Source organism: Micrasema longulum, unplaced genomic scaffold, assembly GCF_059751315.1.
Source record: "Micrasema longulum isolate JH-2025_06_02 unplaced genomic scaffold, ASM5975131v1 h1tg000110l, whole genome shotgun sequence".
Classification (NCBI taxonomy): Eukaryota; Metazoa; Arthropoda; class Insecta; order Trichoptera; family Brachycentridae; genus Micrasema; species Micrasema longulum.
The window spans coordinates 316,598-338,768 of NW_028277316.1; the positions used below are offsets into that span (position 1 = coordinate 316,598).

The 22,171-nt window shown below is 38.7% G+C and overlaps 1 protein-coding gene across 5 annotated transcripts in view; it reads left to right on the plus strand.

Moving 5' to 3' along the window:
* The first annotated feature begins 472 nt into the window (after positions 1–472).
* LOC148284559 (6-phosphogluconate dehydrogenase, decarboxylating-like) overlaps positions 473–22,171 on the plus strand; it is a 28,995-nt gene continuing 7,296 nt past the window's right edge. For 2 of the 5 annotated variants that reach the window (XM_088238396.1, XM_088238400.1), the window contains exons 1-8: positions 486–789; positions 1,720–1,828; positions 3,060–3,174; positions 3,812–3,963; positions 6,210–6,302; positions 7,735–7,885; positions 12,644–12,754; positions 15,505–15,648. In XM_088238396.1, the coding sequence (XP_088094522.1) occupies positions 782–789; positions 1,720–1,828; positions 3,060–3,174; positions 3,812–3,963; positions 6,210–6,302; positions 7,735–7,885; positions 12,644–12,754; positions 15,505–15,648 (883 nt within the window). In that variant the 5' untranslated portion in view covers positions 486–781. Of the gene's footprint in view, positions 790–1,708; positions 1,829–3,059; positions 3,175–3,811; positions 3,964–6,209; positions 6,303–7,734; positions 7,886–12,643; positions 12,755–15,504; positions 15,649–22,171 lie in introns of those variants that run through there. The other 3 variants (XM_088238380.1, XM_088238390.1, XM_088238407.1) reach the window with 2 other exon arrangements.

Genomic DNA, 22,171 nt, shown 5'->3' on the forward strand with positions numbered 1-22,171 from the left:
GATAAATGTTAACTTCCCATTGTAATCGGGGCCCAGGGACTATGAAATATTTTTAGTGTAAAAACACCCTTTTAAATAAATATTTCATATCAACCATATCGGGAATTGAACCCTAGGCCTCTTGCATGGTAAGCAAACGCGCTGACCATTACATCCCGAGGCCGATAAGATATTTATTTTTTCATAGTGCCATAATAGTTGCATTTTAAAAAAATCTGAGAATACATACCATAATATTTTTTTGTTGTGGACGTTTTTGCGATTTTCTATCAAGAATTAGGAATGATTTATTTTATTATTTGTGTATGTAGGTACGTAATATAATTTAAATCGTCGATTTGTGTCAATCCTAGAAGGATTATGGATCTGTAATCTGTACGTCTGTAGTCTGTGGTAGGATTTTACAACATTGTAAATTGTAACAAGATATCTGTAGTCTGTGATTGTAACGATAGCTTTTCAAATCTGTGTCATCTGTCATCTGTCATTTTAACGATGTTATTCCTTATGTATGGGATTACTATAAATTTTCTACGACCTTGTAATAAAAACAAGTCAAGTGATAAGTTAATCAAAGTGAATGGCACTTGGATGACCTTAGCGATTTGCTGTGGATTTACTCTATTAACCATTCAATATTGACAGATTCATGAAGAACGAGCCGCGTTCGGCTGTCAGTTGTATTTTGTATTTGGGAGCAGACAGTGTGCTTCGCGCCGGTCATCTGTCAAATTAAATTCCGGTTTAGTTTTCGATTTGAAAATCAAATCTACAATCCGCAATGGCACAGTAAGTTTAATTTGTCATTTTTATTTAATTAAGCTTTAATTTTTAGTTATTTAAAAATTTATTAATTTATAATATATATGATAATTCCGAGCTTAGGTCAATGCATATAAGTTTTGTTTATTTTCATTAAATACCATGAGACTATATTTTGTTTATACTAGTTCTCTTTTACGTTATACGTTCAAAAATGTTCAACTATGTTTATGATTGAAAATTATACCTATATATAAATATATATATTTTTGTATACACAGTACCTTAAGGGTAACAGTACCTAACTCGCAAAGTTTTGCTTTTGATCTAATAAAGCTCAGCTGAAATCGAGTGAGGGTTATCACTAGAGCCCTTATAGGGCACTGCAGATTGAACTAACACCTTGCTAGAATAAACCTTTCCGAAACTTCTAGATGTAGGTTCTGCAGTGCAGATGAGGAAACACCCATACATATTCTATGTGAATGTGCTTTACATCAAGCATGGGCAATCTTTTCTAGATCTGGGGCCAAATTATCATTCTGTCTCCAAGTCGAGGGCCGGATCAAATTATTAAACACCATAAATTAATATTAAATTGAATAAAAAACGTTGCTACTTCTTATATATATTCTTATTTATATAATTAGCAATATAGTGTTAATATTACAAAATGATTAAAAAACAAGGAGAACTAAAATAGTAGTAATGTAATTTTTTTATTTTTAAAAATAAAAAATATATATTAGCGTTCTTACTACCCAAATATTTCAATTTTGGTGACCATTTTCAACGAGTTATAAATGACTCACTATTAGAAAATGGAAATCAAGTTGGGATAGAGTTTGAACCTCGGACCTCTGATCCATGAGTCTGCATCACTAGCCAAGGGACTATAACACGAGGTAAATTAAATCATTATTTTATGGTAAACTTTTAACCATGAATGATTTCCAGAAAAGCTGATATTGCATTGATCGGTTTAGCAGTCATGGGGCAAAACCTTATTTTGAATATGGATTCAAAAGGATTTGTTGTCTGTGCGTATAACAGAACTATAGAAAAGGTATTTTATTTTTATTTTTAGATATAACTATTATAATGAGATGACGATGAATAATAACATTAAAATTTGGTTGTGAAAATTTTGCAGCGAACCCTGATATACATTGGACATATCGGTGACTTCCGTGGTGTGGCTAAAGATGCTTGACTCACACACGGAAAGTTCTGGGTTCGATTCCTGATGAGAACACAAAAAAAAATTAGTAATGGGGGCGGCCTGTTGAGGAGTAAAATTAAAATAAAAATGTTTGATTGATTATTTATAATTCTTAATTACATGTACCTACTGTCCATTCAAATTTGTCGGCCTCGTGGTGTAGTGGTCAGGGCATCTGCCTACCATGCAAGAGGTCTCGGGTTCGATTCCCGGTATGGCTAGCATAAAATATTGATTTAAAAATGTGTTTTTACACTTGAGTATTTTATAGTCCCTGGTCTGCTACCTGAAACGTATGACTGATCATCTTACCTTCAAGTAACAAAAATGGTTATGAAACGTCAGGCGCCGTGGCGCAGTTGGTTAGACGGCTAACTGTGAAACTGGCATCGCGGGTTCGATTCCCGCCAGTTGCAAGAAAAAAATTCAATGAAGACTTTTTCTCAATCGGTCTTGGTGTTGTGGTGTATTTTTCATGACCTCCTTCCATATCCCCTCTTACCCACCTACGGACTACTGACAAGCCCCTAAATAGAGGCTTAGCGGGTTAATCCTTTTTAAAAAAATAAAAATACACTGCGATTTGTGTACCAATGCAGTACCCTATGCACCATTATGTGCGGAAAGGGAATGATGATGATGATGTCCTTTCAAATCTTTGATAACCCTTTGCTTATGTGAGAGTGACAAATAAAATGTTCTAGTGTGCCCACTAACACAAATTAAGTTTGTATGTGTACTTGGTTCATAGGCTTATTGAATATTTGGATGCACTGTACCTTTATTATTGTTTTTAATTTAGCTGATGCTGGTTTGCCATTTTTCTTTGCATTGCCGTAATACATTAAATCCTAATTATATTTAATTCTACAATATCTTTATACTTACTTAAATTTACTAAATTCAAATATATTGATCTAATTACTACGCTTCCGATTTCTTTAATTCAAAAATGTGAAGCGATGCTTGCAGGCAAAGTCAATTATTGAAACAAAAAGTTAAATTCAATTTTATTTTCTCTCCATGGGTGGTAAGTACTAGAACAATAACACCATTGAATAATTTTGTATTTTAGGTGACAAACTTTCTAAATAATGAAGCCAAGGGAACTAATATTATCGGAGCTACATCATTGCAGGATATGGTCAGCAAACTCAAGTCCCCCAAAAGGATTATGATCCTTGTGAAAGGTAAAATAATAATTATGCAAGAATATTCTATTGTTGAATAAAAAAGGGTGTTTAGCTGGCTCAAAAGTGTACTTAGAATAAATTCGTAATAAAATTATGGTTTTTCAAATAATACTAAAATGTATAATCACAATGGTTTTAAGTCAGCTTAGTAAACTCTATTGTAATTTATTTGATTTAGAGTAAAATGTAACAAAAAATATTCACAATGCCTTCTCTTCTTCGCTAATTAACGTCGATTGTATTTGTCGATTAAATGTTTTGAACTAAGAGTCGATAAATTAACAAAAAAATATTATTTAATATTATCTAAAAATATAGATTTTGCCTCATCAAATTATTATCAGGCTAACAACATTTATGTTTCTTTAGTCTTTGCTTACTATTTTTACAATCACTATGCTTAAAATAACTATCTATCATTATTTTATCAATAAATCACAACATGGATGCTTTGTTGTGTAATATTTTAAGCTTAATAAGTTTGAAAATTTTTTTTTAACCACCTTATCAATATTCTTTTCAACCTAAAGAAAATTACAATCTTGCTAGTGAAAGTATATAAAAATAACCTGTGACAAACTTGTAAAACAGCTTGTATTTATAAAAGTGTGCAATATTATGATTGTATTTTCAGCCGGATCGGCAGTCGATGATTTCATCAAACAATTAACACCCCTCTTGTCAAAAGGAGATATTATCATCGATGGGGGTAACTCAGAATACACTGATACTCAACGGAGGTGTAAAGAGCTGCAAGAAAAGGGTCTTTTGTTTGTCGGTGCTGGGGTAATCAATTTTGCTTATGATTTTTAAACTGTATTTTAGTTTATGATTTGCCGTTTTTTTCACAAATGCAATGAATGATCAAATATTTAAACGTAACATGTTGTTTATTAAATTAAATAATTGTAAAAATGTGTACCTTATAGTTGGAATTTATCATTAAATTTTTTAGAATATTAAAACTTTTAAATTTAATTTTTATTGTGACGCACAATTTAATCTCAGTAACCACAATGATTAATGAGGTTTTATAAATAGGTTCTTATTTATAAAGTTTATATTTGAAGCTCTAACTTTGTGGTTATTCATTATGATAAAATAAATAAAACCACTTTTTTTTAACCACTAACTTTTTATTAAAAAAAATTCCACTGACATGAAAAAAATTTAATAAAAAGTTAGTGGTTAAAAACAAAGTTATTTTATTTATTTTATTAGGTTATTATTTAGTTTGTTTATATCAGAACTTTAAAGCAATCAAGGAATTACCAAGATTGATTAGATTACGTATGCCTGCAAAAAGAACAGAGTATTAGTGAGAACACTAATGATAGTTTTCAAGCTTTACTAGACGAGTAAAAAAAATAATTTGAGTATTATAAAATAATTATAAACTAAATCTTAGGCTCCATAATATATATATTTTTAAATACATGAATGTTATCTAACTTACAATCATGATTTTTAATGAATTGGTAATATCGGATCATATATTTTATTATATTTTTGTGGTCATGAGTGATTCATTAATCTCTAAGGTTAAAATCAAGGTTAAACATCAATGATACAGCATATAACTCAAATGTAGGTCACTTTCAAAAGATTCTTGGAAGGTTTTTGAAGCAGTAATGTTACATATTATGTATGTTTAATTTATAAGCTTACATTTATTACTGATACACGATGGATTAAAATTTATATATTTCATAAGAAGATTTAGAGCTTCATTGACATTTTTAAAACATAACACAGTTTTTAATTATAAATTTATGTGCAATTTTTGTTATATTTTTAAACCAAATTTAACTAATGAAATTTTGTGCCCTTATATCATTGATTTACTTATAATAATACATACATACATATAGGTAATATGGTTTGTCCTTGGCATACCTGGCAAAACAGGACATTTCCTGTCTTCTTCTTCTCTGTTTAGTTCGGTTGATCTGTTATCGGCTAGAGGATGATTCCTGAGACACCGAGTTCCAGCTGTCCGTCCTTCTCTTTGGTGGTCTTCCGGGCAGACGGCAACCAACTGGGGTTTCGCGGGCCACAGCGTAGCGGATTCGGGAGCTGTCCATTCTATCGACGTGATCTCTCCAGAATCTTCTCCTTGTTTCGTACACCATGGTATCGAACCTGTACTATGTCCACAGAACTATGTCATGGATATCGCAAGTCGGTCTAATTTCTTGATTCCGGATTCTGTCTTTTAGAGTTTTTCCTGCTATTGCCCTTAGTACTTTCATCTCTGATATTCTTAGCAAATTTTTAGTTCTCACCGCATCTGCCCTCGTCTCTACTGCATATGTCACAATTGGTCTAACACATGTTTTGTATATACGGACCTTGCATTCAATCCGCATGTGTTTATTGTGCTATACGATATTTCTCAAGCATCCAGATATTGCTGAGGCTTTATTAGTTTGTTCCTCACTTCGGTGTATAGGTCTCTGTGGCTCGAGATTTCGACACCTAAATATTTGAAAGAAATGACCTATTCCATTATTGTCTTGTCATCTATCATCAGTTTGCATCTCTTAGGGTGATTAGATATTGTTAAGCTTTTTGTTTTACTGACTGGGATGCTCATGTTAAATTTCAGACGCTAGATGAAACTTGTGTAATATGCATTATAAATTGTCTTCTGATTTGCTACTATGGTTGCATCATCTGCGTAGCATGTCTTTAAATGCTTATCTCCCATTTTGTAACCTAGTACTGATTTTCCATTTCCTCTATGATCTTTAATTGACCAGAAAAGGGCTCATCACCCTGTCATATGGAACTGGCTGCTGGGATTTCTTTGGACATTTCTCTATCGACTTATTAAACTACATCAATTAACCTGTTTGACAACGTCGATCACCCAACTCAACATTGGTCGAATATCCCAAATTGAATATAGTCAAAACTAAATACCATATTCATTTATTATAATTTGAATGCAGTTCCACCAAAAAATTAATGTTAGTAAATTCGATCTTTTCACATGAATTGATGTATGTAGTATTATTATATTTTCTCAGGTAAGTGGAGGAGAAGATGGCGCTCGTTATGGTCCTTCTCTTATGCCAGGTGGACATAAAGAAGCGTGGATACATATCAAACCAATTTTCCAGGTAAAATTACAGATATTATTCATATTAAAATTTATTTCAACAGAGAGGGAAAACATTTATGAGAAGAGAATATGAAAGTCTAGGCATTTACAGGGCTTATGACCTGTCATTGGCTGGTTTAAGTGGCCACTTTACACACTGTAACATTCACCATTCTGCCCATGTTTGAACATCCACATTTCCTCAACTCTTCCATCTGTTGACTTTTGTGAAGTAAAAGAGCTGAAACCTTTATCGTGTAGGTGAGATTCATCCGGCTGAAACAAATCACCTACTAGGCAACGCTTGAAAATAATTTTCCAATTTTTATACTTCTTCTTTTACCAGGTAGTTAATTCAATTCATTTGTCAATCCAGCCAGTCTGCAAGCATTTGGACATACTCAAACATTGTTGAACAACGATGTATGTGATTTTTTCAATTTTACACTAGACTGGTTAAAAAAAATTTGGAAGTTATGTCATAACATTAGTTATTTATATTTTACATTTTTCAAACCTGTTTTTATAAATCCTTTTCAAGTTTAAATATTTAAAAAAGTCAATATCGATATTATTCCATTAAATCAGCGGTTTCCGCCTCCTTACCATTTAATTTTTGTAATAAATATTGTAATATACTAATAATATAAATAATGTTTTTCTCGGTTATAACGGCCTCAGCTATTACGCCAACTCAAATATAACATCACTTTTCAGCAAGTCCGGCCAAACTGTATGTATAAGCATATCAAAAACCCGGTTATAGCGTCAGTATCATTAGTCCATCGCTATAAGAAGCTATGCAACCGCCGAAACACTTTCTTGTTTCTTCCCCTTCAGAGAGACGTCCGCTGTCACGCAGTATTTACAGAGAACCACTGAAAAAATGTGTTTTTCTGAAAAAAAAACAGTTTTTCGACAATAGGCATACAGCGAACATGAATTTCATATAACTGTTGTTTTTCTTTTTAAATGAACTCGTTAGGTTTTTATTTAGATATAGCTATTTTAACCTAATGTAGTAGTCAGTATTGATATCAATGCAATATCAATGAAATACATAATAATTTGTAAGTCTTTTTAAAAAATTTCCATTCTTTATAATAGTGTATTTAAGGAGTCTCTTTTATAACGTCATAATTTTGTTGGTCCCCTCAATGATGTCATAGCCGAATTCCAATGTATTAAAATGTAAAAAAGAAATATGTATTAATTCCCTGAATTTTTACTGCTGCATTACAATATGAAATTTGTTTTATTTGTTAATATGAAAAATTATTTTTTACTAAGTATTTTTGGCTCCTCCCTTGGCAATAGTCTGCACCTCCCGAACAATAATTACAGCTTTAAAAAGTACATAATTACTGACTTGGCCATACATAGGAGCTTTCATTTTGAATTATTGGCTGCTAAGGTTTTTAGTTATTTATGGTCTGCCTGTTTATTTCCAGGCAATTTGTGCTAAATCTGGAAACGAACCTTGCTGCGAGTGGGTAGGACAAGATGGCGCTGGACACTTTGTAAAGATGGTACACAATGGCATTGAGTATGGTGATATGCAGTTGATTTGTGAAGCTTACCATCTTATGAAAACAGGTCTTGGTAAGTAAGATTATAATGTCGTCAGATCCAAGCGAAAGTTGCAAATCTAAAATAAGTTAGACTTTACGGGAGAGTAAACGGATTTTCAACGATATGCATATTCATATTTTGATATCCAATATTGCTGTTATTGCACTGTGAAGTAATATAAATTTTAAACCAGCTTTTATTGTGTAAAAAATACCCCAGCATTCATAAATTTTTGTCAATGTAATGTATTTGAAATAGATCCAGAACCCTGGACACTTGGACAGGGGTTTTTGACTCGTTGGCTACTCTCAGGTAGAAATCCTGAAAAATAAAATTGAGTGGCGATAAGTCCACCTCGTTGTGTAATGGTTGGCCCATTTGCCTACTGTACTTGAGATCCCAGGTTCAATTCCTGAAGGGTCAGTGTGAAACATTTGTTTCAAAAGCGGACTGGCACCTGAAGCCTAAGACTGATCATCTTACCTTCCATATAACCTAGTTTATCATACAACGTGCAATTTGCACATTGTATGATACATGAGTCCGCAGCATACTAGAATACTGTTCCATAATTTAAGAGCCTTCTGAATCGAACCACATCCTCGAAATAGAGAAGGTTCAAAAGCAATTTTTGAGATATTTATATCTTAAAGAAAATAATGATTGTCCATTCTTGTATCCATCATTATTCCTAGCAGGGATGCTGGATTACAACACCCTTGAATCTTGTCAAATTTTCCATTCCGGGAAATATTTCAATAGCTGATTTCTGGAAGTATATATAATCCAAATATACTGAAGAGATCAGTTTGTATGTTCCCAATAATTATACAGGAGCGAGTTCTCATGTCCTGTTTTACATACCCAGAAACCGTACAAATACAAGTCAGAATTCACCCATAATAGGGCTATTCACTTGCGGAATACAACTTCTGTGGATAATATGTATCTATTCATTTATGTTTAGCAGCTATCTAATTTCTTTTCATTAACTTCTAACTTATATTTACAGTCTGCATTACGTAATGGGTATAACAGCCCGTAAAGTAATGCAGACTACAATTATTGTCAAATAAATTAATAACACAAAATTTTTTTGTAAGGGTAAAAAATTCCATCTCAAACAGCATTAATATTTCTTCGGGTGTACCACAGGGTGCTCACCTTGCTCCTTTGCTATTCAATCTGTTCATCAATGATATAAAAAATGCTTTTCTTACTTCATCAACTTGGCTGTTTGCTGATGACACTAAAATTGACAACAGATTGACAGCCCTTCCGATTGTTCACTATTACAATCTGACTTATTGTCTTTTAGCACCTGGTGCTCATCCAATAATCTACATCTCAACTTAAGTAAGTGCAAGGTTATGAGATTTTTTCGTCTGGAAAATCCAATCATAAACGACTATTCATTGAACGATGAAATATTATCATCTGTGTCTAGTATACGAGATTTAGGTATTATACTTGACACTAAACTTTCTTTTACAATTCATATTGAATATGTTATCAATAAATCCTTACAACTTCTTGGATTTATTAACATAAGCACAGCTGACTTCAAAAATATCAATACCCTTAAAACTCTCTTCTGTTTCTTACTTCGCCCGCACCTAGAGTATTCCTCTGTTATCTGGTCTCCATATTATGATGTTCACACCAAGAATATTGAATCAGTTCAACATCGATTTTTGAGAAAGACAGGCTGGAGATTGGGCTTATCCAGAGATCTATGTATATCCGTATAATGAGTTAGAAACTACTTTGAATATATCTTCTCTTCAAGACCGTCGAAATAAATCCGACCTTATAGTCCTATTTAAAATTCTCAACTCACTCTTTGATGCGCCTGAACTACTGAGAAAATTAAATATCAACTAGAAACCTCAGACAAAACTTACTCTTTCATACCGATAACCATAGAACTAATTATGGTTTTCATTCCCCTATGCCCGGAATTCTTAGGTCTGCCAACAAACATACCAGTCTTGATTTCTTTGATAACAAGTTGTCTTCTTTCAAACGATCACTGAATCAAATTCAATTATAAACACCTCTTCCCCGCTTCCACTTCCACAAAGTCTACTATAAACCATTGAGTCTTTCTACTTTTTTTATAATAATTTTATATGTATAAATGTGCCCATAAAAATGCCCATTGGGCGTATATATAATTATCAAATTACAATGTGATTGGTGTTCTGATGCAGTGCCTTATGTACTGTTAGATGCAAAAGAGAATGATGATGATGGAGTACTACCAGATTATTGTTGGCTTTTTAGTATTTTGAATTTTGAACGATGCGGAAATTTGATGCTGTAATGGACATGGTGTAAATTATACAAGAGAGAAAAAATAATGTTGTTAAAACATATTGCTTCTTATTTAAATTTGTTGCAACAGAGTGGGGATTATGGGAGTCTAGGCAATTACAGGGCTTATGACCTGTCATTGGCTGGTTTAAGTGGCCCTTTTACACACTGTGTAACATTCACCATTCTGCCTATGTTTGAACATCTACATTTCCACATCTCTTCCCTACTCAAAAATGTTTTCCCTCTCTATTGCAACAAATTTTAATATGAACAACTCCCTAGGGAGAAAATCCAGCCAGTCTGCAAGCATTTGGACATACTCAATTGTCATATTGCTTCTTGTTTATGTTCTATATGTTTATTCAAATATCAATGTCATTGTTTATGAAAATATAATGTGATTTTGCGTGATTGTTTTTGACAAGATTTTGTTTTTAGATTATTTTTATATAGATTTATGTGCGAAAAATATTTATATGCGTCTGTAATTTTTTTAAATGTTTCCATGTTTATATTAAGTACTTTCATATTCCCCTTCTCAAAAATGTTCTCCATCTCTCTTTTCATATATATGTCAATCCTGATAACTCTCTAGGCGGTGGAATTTAATTCTTGTCTATAATCATTTGGACTTAGGTACTTAAAATATCAAATTTCATATTTGAACCACTAACTATCCAGTTTACCCTGAAGATGGCTCCTGCTATGTTAGTTGAAACATCGAAACAAATCCAACATACACGGTGTCACCCAAAAAAGAAACATATTGATAACGGTGACCGTTAAAACCTTAATCCAACATTCAATCTTTAACCTTAATCTAACATAATTCAAACGGCTTCCATATGTGGAGAGACTGGAAACTCTCGGTCTCACAACGCTGCAGGAACGGCGAAAAAGGGGAGACCTGAGAGACATACAAGATACTCAACAGTCACTATAGCTGCCCAAATTTGGATCCCATGTTCGAGCTTAAACAAGATGCTCTTCTTCGAGGCCACAGTCTCAGGCCGGAGAAAACGAGATTCAATCTAAATCCACGGAAGCATTTCCTGAGCGATAGGGTTGTTGATGGTTGGAAAAGGCTGCCACAAGAGCTATAATATCAATGTGTAGTCTCAATTGGTTCAAAAATGGGCTAGATTTGTTTCAGAAAAGTAAAAGTGCGCCGACAACTAACTTTCGTTTAAATAGATTTAAGCATATCAGCTTTAAGCTGCTCGCTTAAAATTAATGTAATAATAATAATAATTAATATAGAAATATTATTTGTTTATTTTTTGCACCACAACAGGCCAAGGGGCCCGATTACAGTGGTGAATCACAGTGCAAAACACCCAGCCTTGAGAATTATCATGTTAAATTTTTGTGTTCTCACCGGGAATCGAACCCAAAGCCGTTCAAGCGAGTCAAGTGTCTTACACTACGAAGGCCTCCGTTATATTTTTTTTAAATACCTATTTAGCTGTTCTATCTAATACGATGAACAGTTTTTACATTTTCTATTTATATGAACATAAAATTACTATTAAATACTATTTTTAGTACCTACCTGGGGGCGTGCTGTGAGGTTCTCGATTAGAGAAGTAGTCAGTAGGTACATAGGTAGTAGGTTTAATATACGGTTCCTTTGAGGTATTTCAACAAAAACAGCTACATATTTATAATGTAACAATAACATTATCATTGTACGTAAAACACAATACAATAAATTTACAATTTGATATTTCAAAATAAACTAACAAGTAGTTTTATGCCATAATATCAGCATAAAAGCTTTATAATTTCAAATTTAATACCAAATACTTTTGTGTCAATCGATTTTAGTGCTTAATTTGTCGTAAAACAGTCATGAAAAATAAATACCTATTGGTTTAACCCAACTGCTTCCATAGAGTTTCCAAAGATATAAATTCATGCATGTTTTGAATTTAGTTATAAGCGCCCGCCTGAAAGGGATCAATGGAGCTATACAGTTCCCTGTTCAAAAATTAGTCAGAGCATGGCGATTTTTACTTTTGCCTCCAGTTCGTGTGTAACTGCGCAGGGGAACGGTGGCGCGTGGGATTTGTCGCAATTTAAAAAATAATATATACATACAATATAATATATAGAACTCATTGCAGATTGCTACGATTAACAACAAAATAATTTAAAAATATCTGTTGCTTATAGTTAGTTATTATAATGATTAGTGGTTTTTTTAAATTAGGTACTAATCGTGTAGCCAGATTTTAGGGAAGCATTGGTTTCATTCAATCTATGGACAGTTCACTGCGCATGGTACCTACTATTCAATGATTAAAACATTACTCTGCGTAAGATTAAAATTAATTTAGGAGATACCTTGTTATTATTGCAAATTGAAAGAATTTCTTGAATGCGTTTACAGTGCATGTTGAATACATTTCTTAGATTTGCAGATTATTATTTACTTTTGTTAACTTATTCTTAAAACATTTTTGATAGGAATGACCCAAGACGAGATGGCTGATGTTTTAGAAGGCTGGAATAAAGGAGAATTGGACTCATTTTTGATGGACATAACTAAAGATATACTGCGCTATAAGGATACTGATGGTAACCTCTTTTGAATGTAGTGATATATAAAATATTTAAGCCTGCTAGTGAGAATTATTTATAGAAGTTCATTGTAATTTATTATAGAAATAAAAGATGAGTGACACTTAGTTCCACAAATTTGGAATATTCTAAGACTGGTTTTATCGACGACCTTCCCTAGGATATCTCTCGACAGTTCTTAAATAATCTCTACGCCAAATAATTAGGTCTTCCTGCTCAGTCAATAAACTGACGCGTTTTCGATTACAATATTGAAAACCCAATTCTTTGATTACCTTATGGGAAATGCTACGCTTGAAATTTGGTAAAGAATTTTCTCTATTGACAGCTGCAAAACTTTGTTTATTGTAGGATATCTTTTTTCCAAATTAAAAGAGTGAACCTTCAATCTATTTGCATTTTTATCAAAATCGTCGATTGTCGCCGTGCTCAATCGCCGTCTCTTTTTATTTAACAATTTGACTTCACCGGTTCTTGAAAATTGTAATAAAGTATATTTTACGGAATGCACTCCAATACCAGTCTGCTATGAAATTATGTGAATGGCACAAGTTTGCGAGATATCAGGGTTCTCAGATATTATTTTTTTCATATGTATTAATAATCATAGTGCGTTGAGGTTTGTGTACCACCTATAAAAATTAATAAAATTGATCAACACCAACATTCTGTTATTTTATATAGTACGTATCTACATCATTGATAAATAAAAATGCATCATTGTTACGATTCAAATGTTTACCTGTCCTTTTTTGTTCTTTACAATTGGTGATAGTGAATTTGAACGTATCGGTTGAACATCCATTTTATCTCAGGGTCTGAATGGGTTAATATCTTAGTAAAGCAAGTGCTACACGGCGTAGCCACGAGGACCGCGGGTGAAGCTAACATAGCGGGGAAAGAGGTATGCGCAGTGCGAACCTAATTTCGTACTGTAGTAGGTTGATCTTATATTGGATCGAGAATGGTCACATAGATGTTGCAACAGCGATAAAACCGGTCTCTGGTTATTCCAAATTTTCAGATTTAAATATCACTTTCTTTTATTCCATCTGCGTCTGGGAGGGTAAAGGATACAGTTCTGAGTGTGCAATAGCACCAGATCCCTGGACAAGTGTGATGACTATCGACTAGATGTCTACTCTCAGGAAAAAATCCTGAAAATGGTAATCGTGTGGAGATAAGTTCGCCTCGTAATCTATTGGTTGGCGCGTCCGCCTAACATGCTAGGTTCAATTCCTAACGGGGTGGATGTGAAATATTGATTTTTAAGGTTGTTTTACACTGTTTATGGACTTGCAACTGAAGCGTATGATTGATCACCTTGTCTTCCATGTAATGAAAATGATCAAGATTCGCTGCAACTGAAGAACCAATGCAGTCCTTTACTCTCGTAGTCTTTCTTGCAGTCTACCAATATAGATACCTATGAACTTCTGTAGTACAGTGTGTTTAACTGTTATATGGGAGTTGCTTTATTATTTACCTTGCTTATAATATACAAGGTTTATATTTCAAAAAGTGGATTTTTCTGCTATTAAATATCTTAAAATTTATCTAAACTATTGGGATCAGGAGGGATATATTAATGTGGGCTAATCAGGAACTTCTCAGCATTTGCTCACGTGGAGAGGAAACCACTTAAAACTCTTCAGGAGAAGCCGGCCTGTTGGCAGTAGTCAACAGGCCTTCCGTTCCACTAGAGGAGTGTTCGGCATTTTGTTCCCTACTTTGGTTTATTTTACCAATTTCCTGCGCTATATTTATCATGTATGATACTACCTCTCGTGTGAGTTCTTTATTACCTATCACCGATGGGATGTCGCATAGATCTTCACCCAGGCCTCTGCATCGCGCCTCCAGCTGTTGTCTTTGAAAGCTGAAAAAGGGGCAATGCATCAACAGGTGAGGGACATCTTGAGGAGTTTCATCGTCGCATGGGCAGCTGTCGATCTCTGAGAGCTTGAAGCGATGCAGGTAGCTCATGAAGCCACCATGACCCGTAAGCATCTGGGTGAGCTCGTAGCCAGCATTTTGCATTTTTCTGAAATCATAGGCATGAAAAATTGTAGGGATAAACATTTTAGTTACACTTCCGGTTGTCTCACTCAAATAGCGATCGTTCCAGAGTTGAAGGGTCCTGCTTCTTATTTTTCTTTTGGCAAAACTGAGCGGAAAATCGGCAAAATCGGGGGCTGTTTTCTTAAGCGTAGCCTCCCGAGCCTTTTTGTCAGCTTTTTCGTTGCCAAGGATTCCGCAGTGTCCTCGTATCCAGCCGATGTACACGTCCTGGTGTCTGTGTGTGTTTAACTACATTTGGTTGGAATATAAATTTGTGGTGTCCAGGCGGATTAAGAATATGATTCTGTGTGTGAAATGACGAGTGGTTTCAGTTCAATGGCTACTCTCAGTAAACATTCTAAATAAATAAATTGAGCGGAAATAAGTTCGCATTGCAGTGTACTGGTTGGTGCATTTGCCTACGATGCTTAAGGTCCCGGGTTTGATGGAAGGTTGACATAAAATATTGATTGAAAAGGTAGTTCTCACCGCAATATTTCATGTTCTTGGATTGACACCTGAAGCCTAATACTGATCACCTTTCCACAATGTAACAGATGATTGATATATGCCGCATTCATTGTACCCATGCAGTGCCCTATGCACCCCGGGGTGCGGTAGGGGTATGACGATTGATTGGGTTTCATATTTTTATCCATTATGACAATGAATCAATTGATTTGTAGGTAAATACTTATTGGAGAAAATCCGTGATTCTGCTGGGCAGAAAGGTACTGGAAAATGGACAGCTATATCAGCGTTGGAGTATGGTACCCCAGTAACCCTAATTGGAGAAGCTGTCTTTGCCCGCTGTTTGAGTTCTTTGAAAGGTAAAATACTCCTATCGGACATATCGCACTGGTAAAATACAGAAAAATTGAGAGTTGATTTGTCATCTCACTAAGGAGGTTTTGAGAGGTAAAAAAACTTCTCTCGAAAAATCCACCAATTTTGAGATTTGCATTAAAATGTAATTTACATTATGTGACGTAAATACCGGGACTGAGTAATTTTAAAGGGCCCGCCTAAATGATTTTTCAGATTTTTTTTGCTAAGTTGGCCCAACTGAACTCTTTATTTATTTATTTAATAAACGCTCAGAGGGCGCTTACAACATACAGTTAAAAGAGAATAAAGTATTACAGAAAATAACAAAGAAAAGTCAACTATTACACGTAACACGTAATTCATTCTAAAAAAAAATTGAAAATGGAAATAATGTGAAGATAAATAGAGAAACACATTAAAAAGCGGAGAATTGAGGGATGGCCATTCGATGGATAGGATAGCTAATTTGATAGCTGCGGGAGTGGTGTGGAGCAAGTCCAACAGCTCAGCATAATTATTAGCTGTTCTGTGGATGTGTGCCAGGGGAGAATGGTGGGTAAAGTTTGACCTACTCACACTGAAACATGTTTTGGAGTCTGGTGGTCCTTGTGGGTACACAAACAAGATTATCAGGGACAGTAATTTTGGGCAATCTATTATGGTGGATATCACTTTGTGCATTAGAGTGAGGTCAGCAATTGTCCTTCTGGTGAAGAGCAACGGTAACTCAGACATCAAAGTTTGGTAGCAAATTTCATTTAGAGGTTTACCCTTTTTGAACTGTATGAAGTGTAAAAACTTCCGCTGAACTCTTTCCAGGTTAAAAGAGTTGCAGTTGTATATTGATGCTAAGTTTAAGCACAATCTGTCATTTAGTTTGGTGTCAGCAGTCAAAAACATTGGTTTGTACTCAAATGCATATTGCGATTTTTACCATGGAGAAAAAAAATTGAACAAAGAATTTGTCTTAAATTTTGTGATGCGAACAAAATTTCAAGTTCAAACGTGTTGAAAATTTTGCAGAAAGCCTACGGTGACTACTATATATACAATAATGCACCATCTCACAAAGCCATCATTGTGAATGAATTTTTTAACAATATCTCTACGAATGTCATTGAACAACTCCCGTATGTGACTTTTTTCTGTGCCCCAAACTTAAATTACCGCTTCTTGGAACGAGATTGAAGACATAAAACAAAATTCGCAGAGGGAGCTCAAGATAATTCCAGAGTATGCCTACAAAAAATACATGAATGACTGAAACGATTGAATAAATTTGGAAGGATAATTGATTTGTTGTTGTTTTTTTATTCAGTCCCGGTTGTAACAGACGCGGCGGATCACTGCTTCGTCCGTAGCAATCGCGCCCGTCACAAGAACTGTATTTCTATAGGTGCTGGTGTCAAACGCAGAGTGGCCGGGCGTAGGCGGGCCTCGGCCGACGAACGATAAGCTCCGGGGGAGGTATCGTCGCCTAGAGATCCCTTGCGGGGTCGCTAGCGAGTAGCGCTGGCGGCCGCAATCCTGAGTCAGGCAACCGGGTTGTAAGGCCGGTATCTCTCCGTCGGTGGGAACGGCGGGGTGTGTTCCGGGGAAGTATCCAAGGGTCCAAATTATCCGGGGTCCAAAATCCAATCCAAAGAGTATCCGAGTTCCAAGTCCAGGGGGGTAGCGGTGTTCGAATCCAGGTGGCGATGAGGTCCGGTTTGAAGCGAGGTAGGGAGGTGAAGTGGAGAGTAGAAAGCCTTAGTAGTGTGGTGAGATGACTGACTTTATTTTTCCCCGGCGGGGCTATATATACAACATTTTGCCGTGCGGCGGTGGGCTAGGCCAATAGCGGGCGGTGCTAGGTTGACCAATCACGCGGCGAGAGAGATAGCGAGCACATTTGCCGGCTCTATCGGTCTCTCTCGCGCCACGTATAAGGTCCCCACCCTCCCGCTACCGGCCGCAGTTCCCCGCCGACCGCGCGGCGATCAACACTTATACAGAACAACATAAAAACACATTATGGGCATACAAATATTTTCATGAATTCTAATCTATATGTGGGCTTCAGTATGGCGATCACCACCCCCGAAAGTGACAAATACTAGTCTTTATTGAGGAGGTGGTAGATCGCTTACACATACTGAAGCCTCCTATGCTACATTAAAACCCCAGGAAGGGCCGCCAAGTTGGTGCATGTACTTTTACGTCGGCAACACTCCCCCCTGCCGAGGAGGCATCTCTGCGCCGACGTCGTCCTTGATTTGCAACACGGCGAGCTTGACGGCGGGTCGTGTGTAGGTTCCGGTGGCTGTCTGGACCCGGGCGCTCCTGACTTGTCCATCCTTCCCTGGTGTGACTGCTATGACGCGTCCCCGCGGCCATTCATTCCGCGGGAGGGCGGCGTCCGTTATTATGACCAGGTCATCGACCATGATCGGTGTGGCGGCCTGTTGCCACTTCCGTCGCTGTGCCAACGTCGGGAGATATTCCCTCATCCATCTTTTCCAAAATGCGTCGGCTAGTTTCTGCGCCACCCGCCATTGTTTTCTGAGGCACAGTTCGGGCGGCGCGTCTCTGTAATCGGCCAGATGCGGCTGGGCCCCGCTCGACCCGATGAGAAAGTGCATCGGAGTCAGCGGAGCGTCGTCTCGGCTATCAAGCGAGACGTGGGTTAGGGGCCGAGTGTTTACTGTGTACTCGGCCTCCGCTATCGCTGTCATTAGCGTTTCCTCTCGGGGGGCTTGTTCCTTTAGAATCACCATAAGCGCCCCCTTTATCGACCGGACGAGCCGTTCCCAGGCTCCCCCCATGTGTGGCGCCGATGGCGGGTTGAACACCCATTTGATCCCTCTCCTTGTCGCCTCGTTCTGTAGTTCGGGATCGTGGGCTAGTTCCTTCATGGCGGCCGCCATCTCTTTGTCTGCGCCTCTGAAGTTCGTCCCGTTGTCCGAGTAGAGCGTTGTCGGATGTCCTCTGCGGGCCGCCATCCTTCTGAGGGCCTGCACCGTCGAGTCAGTACTCAACGACGGTGTAATTTCAATATGCACGGCCCTCGTAACCATGCACGTAAACAGGGCCCCGTATCGTTTCTCCCGGCGTCTTCCGATAGTTACGTATACGGGCCCGAACATGTCCACCCCACAGTGGGTAAAAGGCCTTACGTGATGATCGAGTCGGCCGGCAGGCAGCTGTCCCATGAGCGGAGGCTGCGGGCGGGCCTTCTGTATTCGACAGTAGCGGCACTCGTATATAATTTTCCTTATATTTGTCCGTAATCGTGTTATAAAGAACTGTTGTCTGAGTTCGCTGAGTGTCCGCTCTGTACTTGCGTGTTGCCGCGACTCGTGATAATGCCTTATCAATAGACGCGTATAGGCGTGCGCTCCGTCCAGTATGACGGGCGCCTTTAGTTGCTCGCTCACCGCGGGGGCTTCCATAATTCGCGTCCCCATTCTGAGGACGCTATCTTTATCGAGGTAGGGAGTGAGGCCCAGCAGGCGGCTGTTCCGCGGGAGGCACTCCCCCCGTCTAATTGCGGCTATCTCGGCGTGGTAACTGTCTGTCTGGCTTATGAGTATCCACGCCCTCTCTGATGCCTTGAGTTCCGGGGCGATGAGTGTCGCGCTTCCTGTATTCTTTTTCCTGCAGCGGTTTATGAAGCGCAACACCCACGCTGTAGTCCTGATCAGTCTCCGCCAGGAGGAAAATCTTCTTTCGTCCGGGAGGGCTGTCATCACGATGGCACTGTTCGCACACTTTATTTCACTGCTTGTATCCGGGGTCGCCGTTATTACCTTGAGCGGCGGCCATTGACTTTTATTTTTCTTTATGAAACTCGGCCCACTGAACCACATGCCGGCCGGGGAGATGTCTGGTATCTCGCCGTCCCGCGTCCCGAGATCAGCGGGGTTCTTCTTTCCTGGTACCCACCGCCACTCTTGAGCGTTCGTTAGCTCATCTATTTCCCCTAGGCGGTGGGCTACAAATGGCGTGAAGATGCGCGAATCACTCTGGACCCAGCACAGCACCGTAGTAGAATCTGTCCAGTAGTAGGTATCGCGTATATTACTTCCGCATTCTTTCTTGATTGTGGCCGCCAGTCGTGCGGCCATGAGCGCGGCTTGTAATTCCAGGCGTGGAATTGATAGCGCTCGTAGCGGGCTAACTCGGCACTTGCTAGCCATGAACGTCGCATTCCTTCCGGCGGCGTTCTCCTCCACGATGTAGGCTACGGCGCAGCTCGCTTGCTCCGAGGCATCGGAAAATACGTGCAGCTCTACTGGCTGGCCATTGGCGCTCGATACGCGCCGCGGTATAGCGCACTCGGTATTGCGTAATATGTCCACCCAAGTGCGCCATTTCTCTGCGTGTTCTTCATTCACTTGTTCGTCCCACTCTATGTGGGAGCGCCACACATCTTGTAGCAGTATTCGCGGGCGTATTGTCAAACACCCTACGAAACCGAGTGGATCGAAAATGCTCATAACTTCACTTAGCATCTGCCGTTTTGTAGGCCTCTCTGTTGGAACCTCCCGTGACACTTTAAATTTAAATTGAAACTCGTCTGTCACCGGGTCCCATTTGATGCCGAGGACCCTCTCTGTCACGGAGGTTCCGCTAATTATTTCGCGTGCGCTTTTCCCTCTCAGACTTGAAGGAATCGCTTCCATTACGGAGGGATCATTACTCGCCCAATTCGCGAGGATGAATCCGCCCCGCCGTAGTAGTTCGCTGACATCGTGGCGCAGTTGTATCGCCTCTGTTGCACTGTCTACGGCATCCATATAGTCGTCCATGTAGAATTTATTTCGCACAGCATCCCTGGCGGCGGCCATCTCTTGCCCGTGATCTTCTGCGACTTGATTTCTCACGTACTGTGCGCTGCTCGGTGAACACGCCGCGCCGAACGTCATCGACGTCATAATCATTTCCCGAATTTCTTCTTCGGGACTATCGCGCCAGAGGAACAGCTGCGCCCTCTGGTCTTCTTTTCTTATTTTAATTTGGAGAAACATCTCCCTTATATCTGCTGCCAGCGCGATCTTTCCCTCGCGAAATCGCATTATATTTCCCATAAGCGATGAGAGAAGGTCCGGGCCGTTGGCCAACATGTCGTTCAATGACTTCCCGTTGCAGCGGCTGGCGGCGTCAAATACTATCCGTATTTTATCCGGTTTATTCACGTTCGTCACTGCGAAATGCGGCAAAAACCAAAGCCCACTCGCAGTGTCTTGTCTTTCAGCCAGCGTCAGTTCCCGGGCATACCCCTTGTCTAGATATTCTTTAATCTTTAACTTGTAAGCCGCGGCGAATTCACTGTTTTTACTGAACTTTTTCTCTATGCTTAAAAATCGATTCAGCGCTGTACGGCGATTATCCGGTAAACATATTCGATTGTCTTTCCACAGTAGCCCTGTCTCGTACTGTCCTTGCGGTAGGAAACGTGTCGTGGCTCTCATGGTTTCTGTGGCTCGCGCCTCCTGACGCGATATCTTGGCTGTCGAACTTATACCTAACGCGTCGACGGCGTAATTTTGTTTAACTAGATTTTCTAGTCTCTGTTCTGTACTAAGCGCCATTAGTATGCTGGCGTTAGTCTGGCGTGTCCGCCCACCGTGTATCACCTTTCCTAAGGCTGTCACTGAGGCGATGTATTCCCCGCATCTCCGTGCCTCTCTCGTCACTATGAGAGAGGCGTTATCTTGGCCGATGAGTAACTGCGGGCACACTTGTCGCATCCTGCCTTCCCCTTCAATCACGGGCTGTAGCGGCAGACTCAGCTTCTGTATTGTGTTTGCGCGGAGAGTGAATAAATCTTCCGTAACTCCGCGCACTTTAATTGTGACTTTTCTTGATGCACTATCTGTTACGCACATTCCGCCGGCACCGTGGATTTTTAATCCTCGAGTCTCTCCCGGCGCGCCGATGTCGTTTGCTATTTTTGCGTCAATCAATGTCACGGTTGATCCCTCATCTAGTAACGCGTACGCGTTCACTCGTCCTCGCGGACCACTTAACATGACGGGAATCACTTTTAGGAGGACCGGTTCCTCCCGAGCGTAGGTGCTCGTCACTATATTATTCGTCCGCGAACTGTGGCCGTAATCGTAGTTTCTTTCATTTGAACTCGCGGCGCGGGTTTCGTTCGCGGTCGGTCTGTTTCCCCCGGCGCCCGCCGCTGCAGGCGTGTTGCGGCGGGCATTATTATCTGGCGCTCGTATATCGGCGCTAGACCGAGCTTCACTGATATCGGCACTATTTCTGTCGTGTAATGTCTTGTGATGTGTTCGGCGACATCCATCGAGGCCGCACTTTTTTACATTTCTACACTTTATCGCCCGATGAGTGTTCGATAAACACGAAAAACACAAATTCTTTCGCTTCACTATGTCCCATCTTTCCGAAATACTACACTCTATGTATTCCTGGCACGTTTGTAGTAAATGTCCTCGTCCGCACAAAACACATGACGCTACACTTTTCCCGTTTCCCTCTGTTGAAATCACTGTATGCACTTGTTCTCGCTTCTGT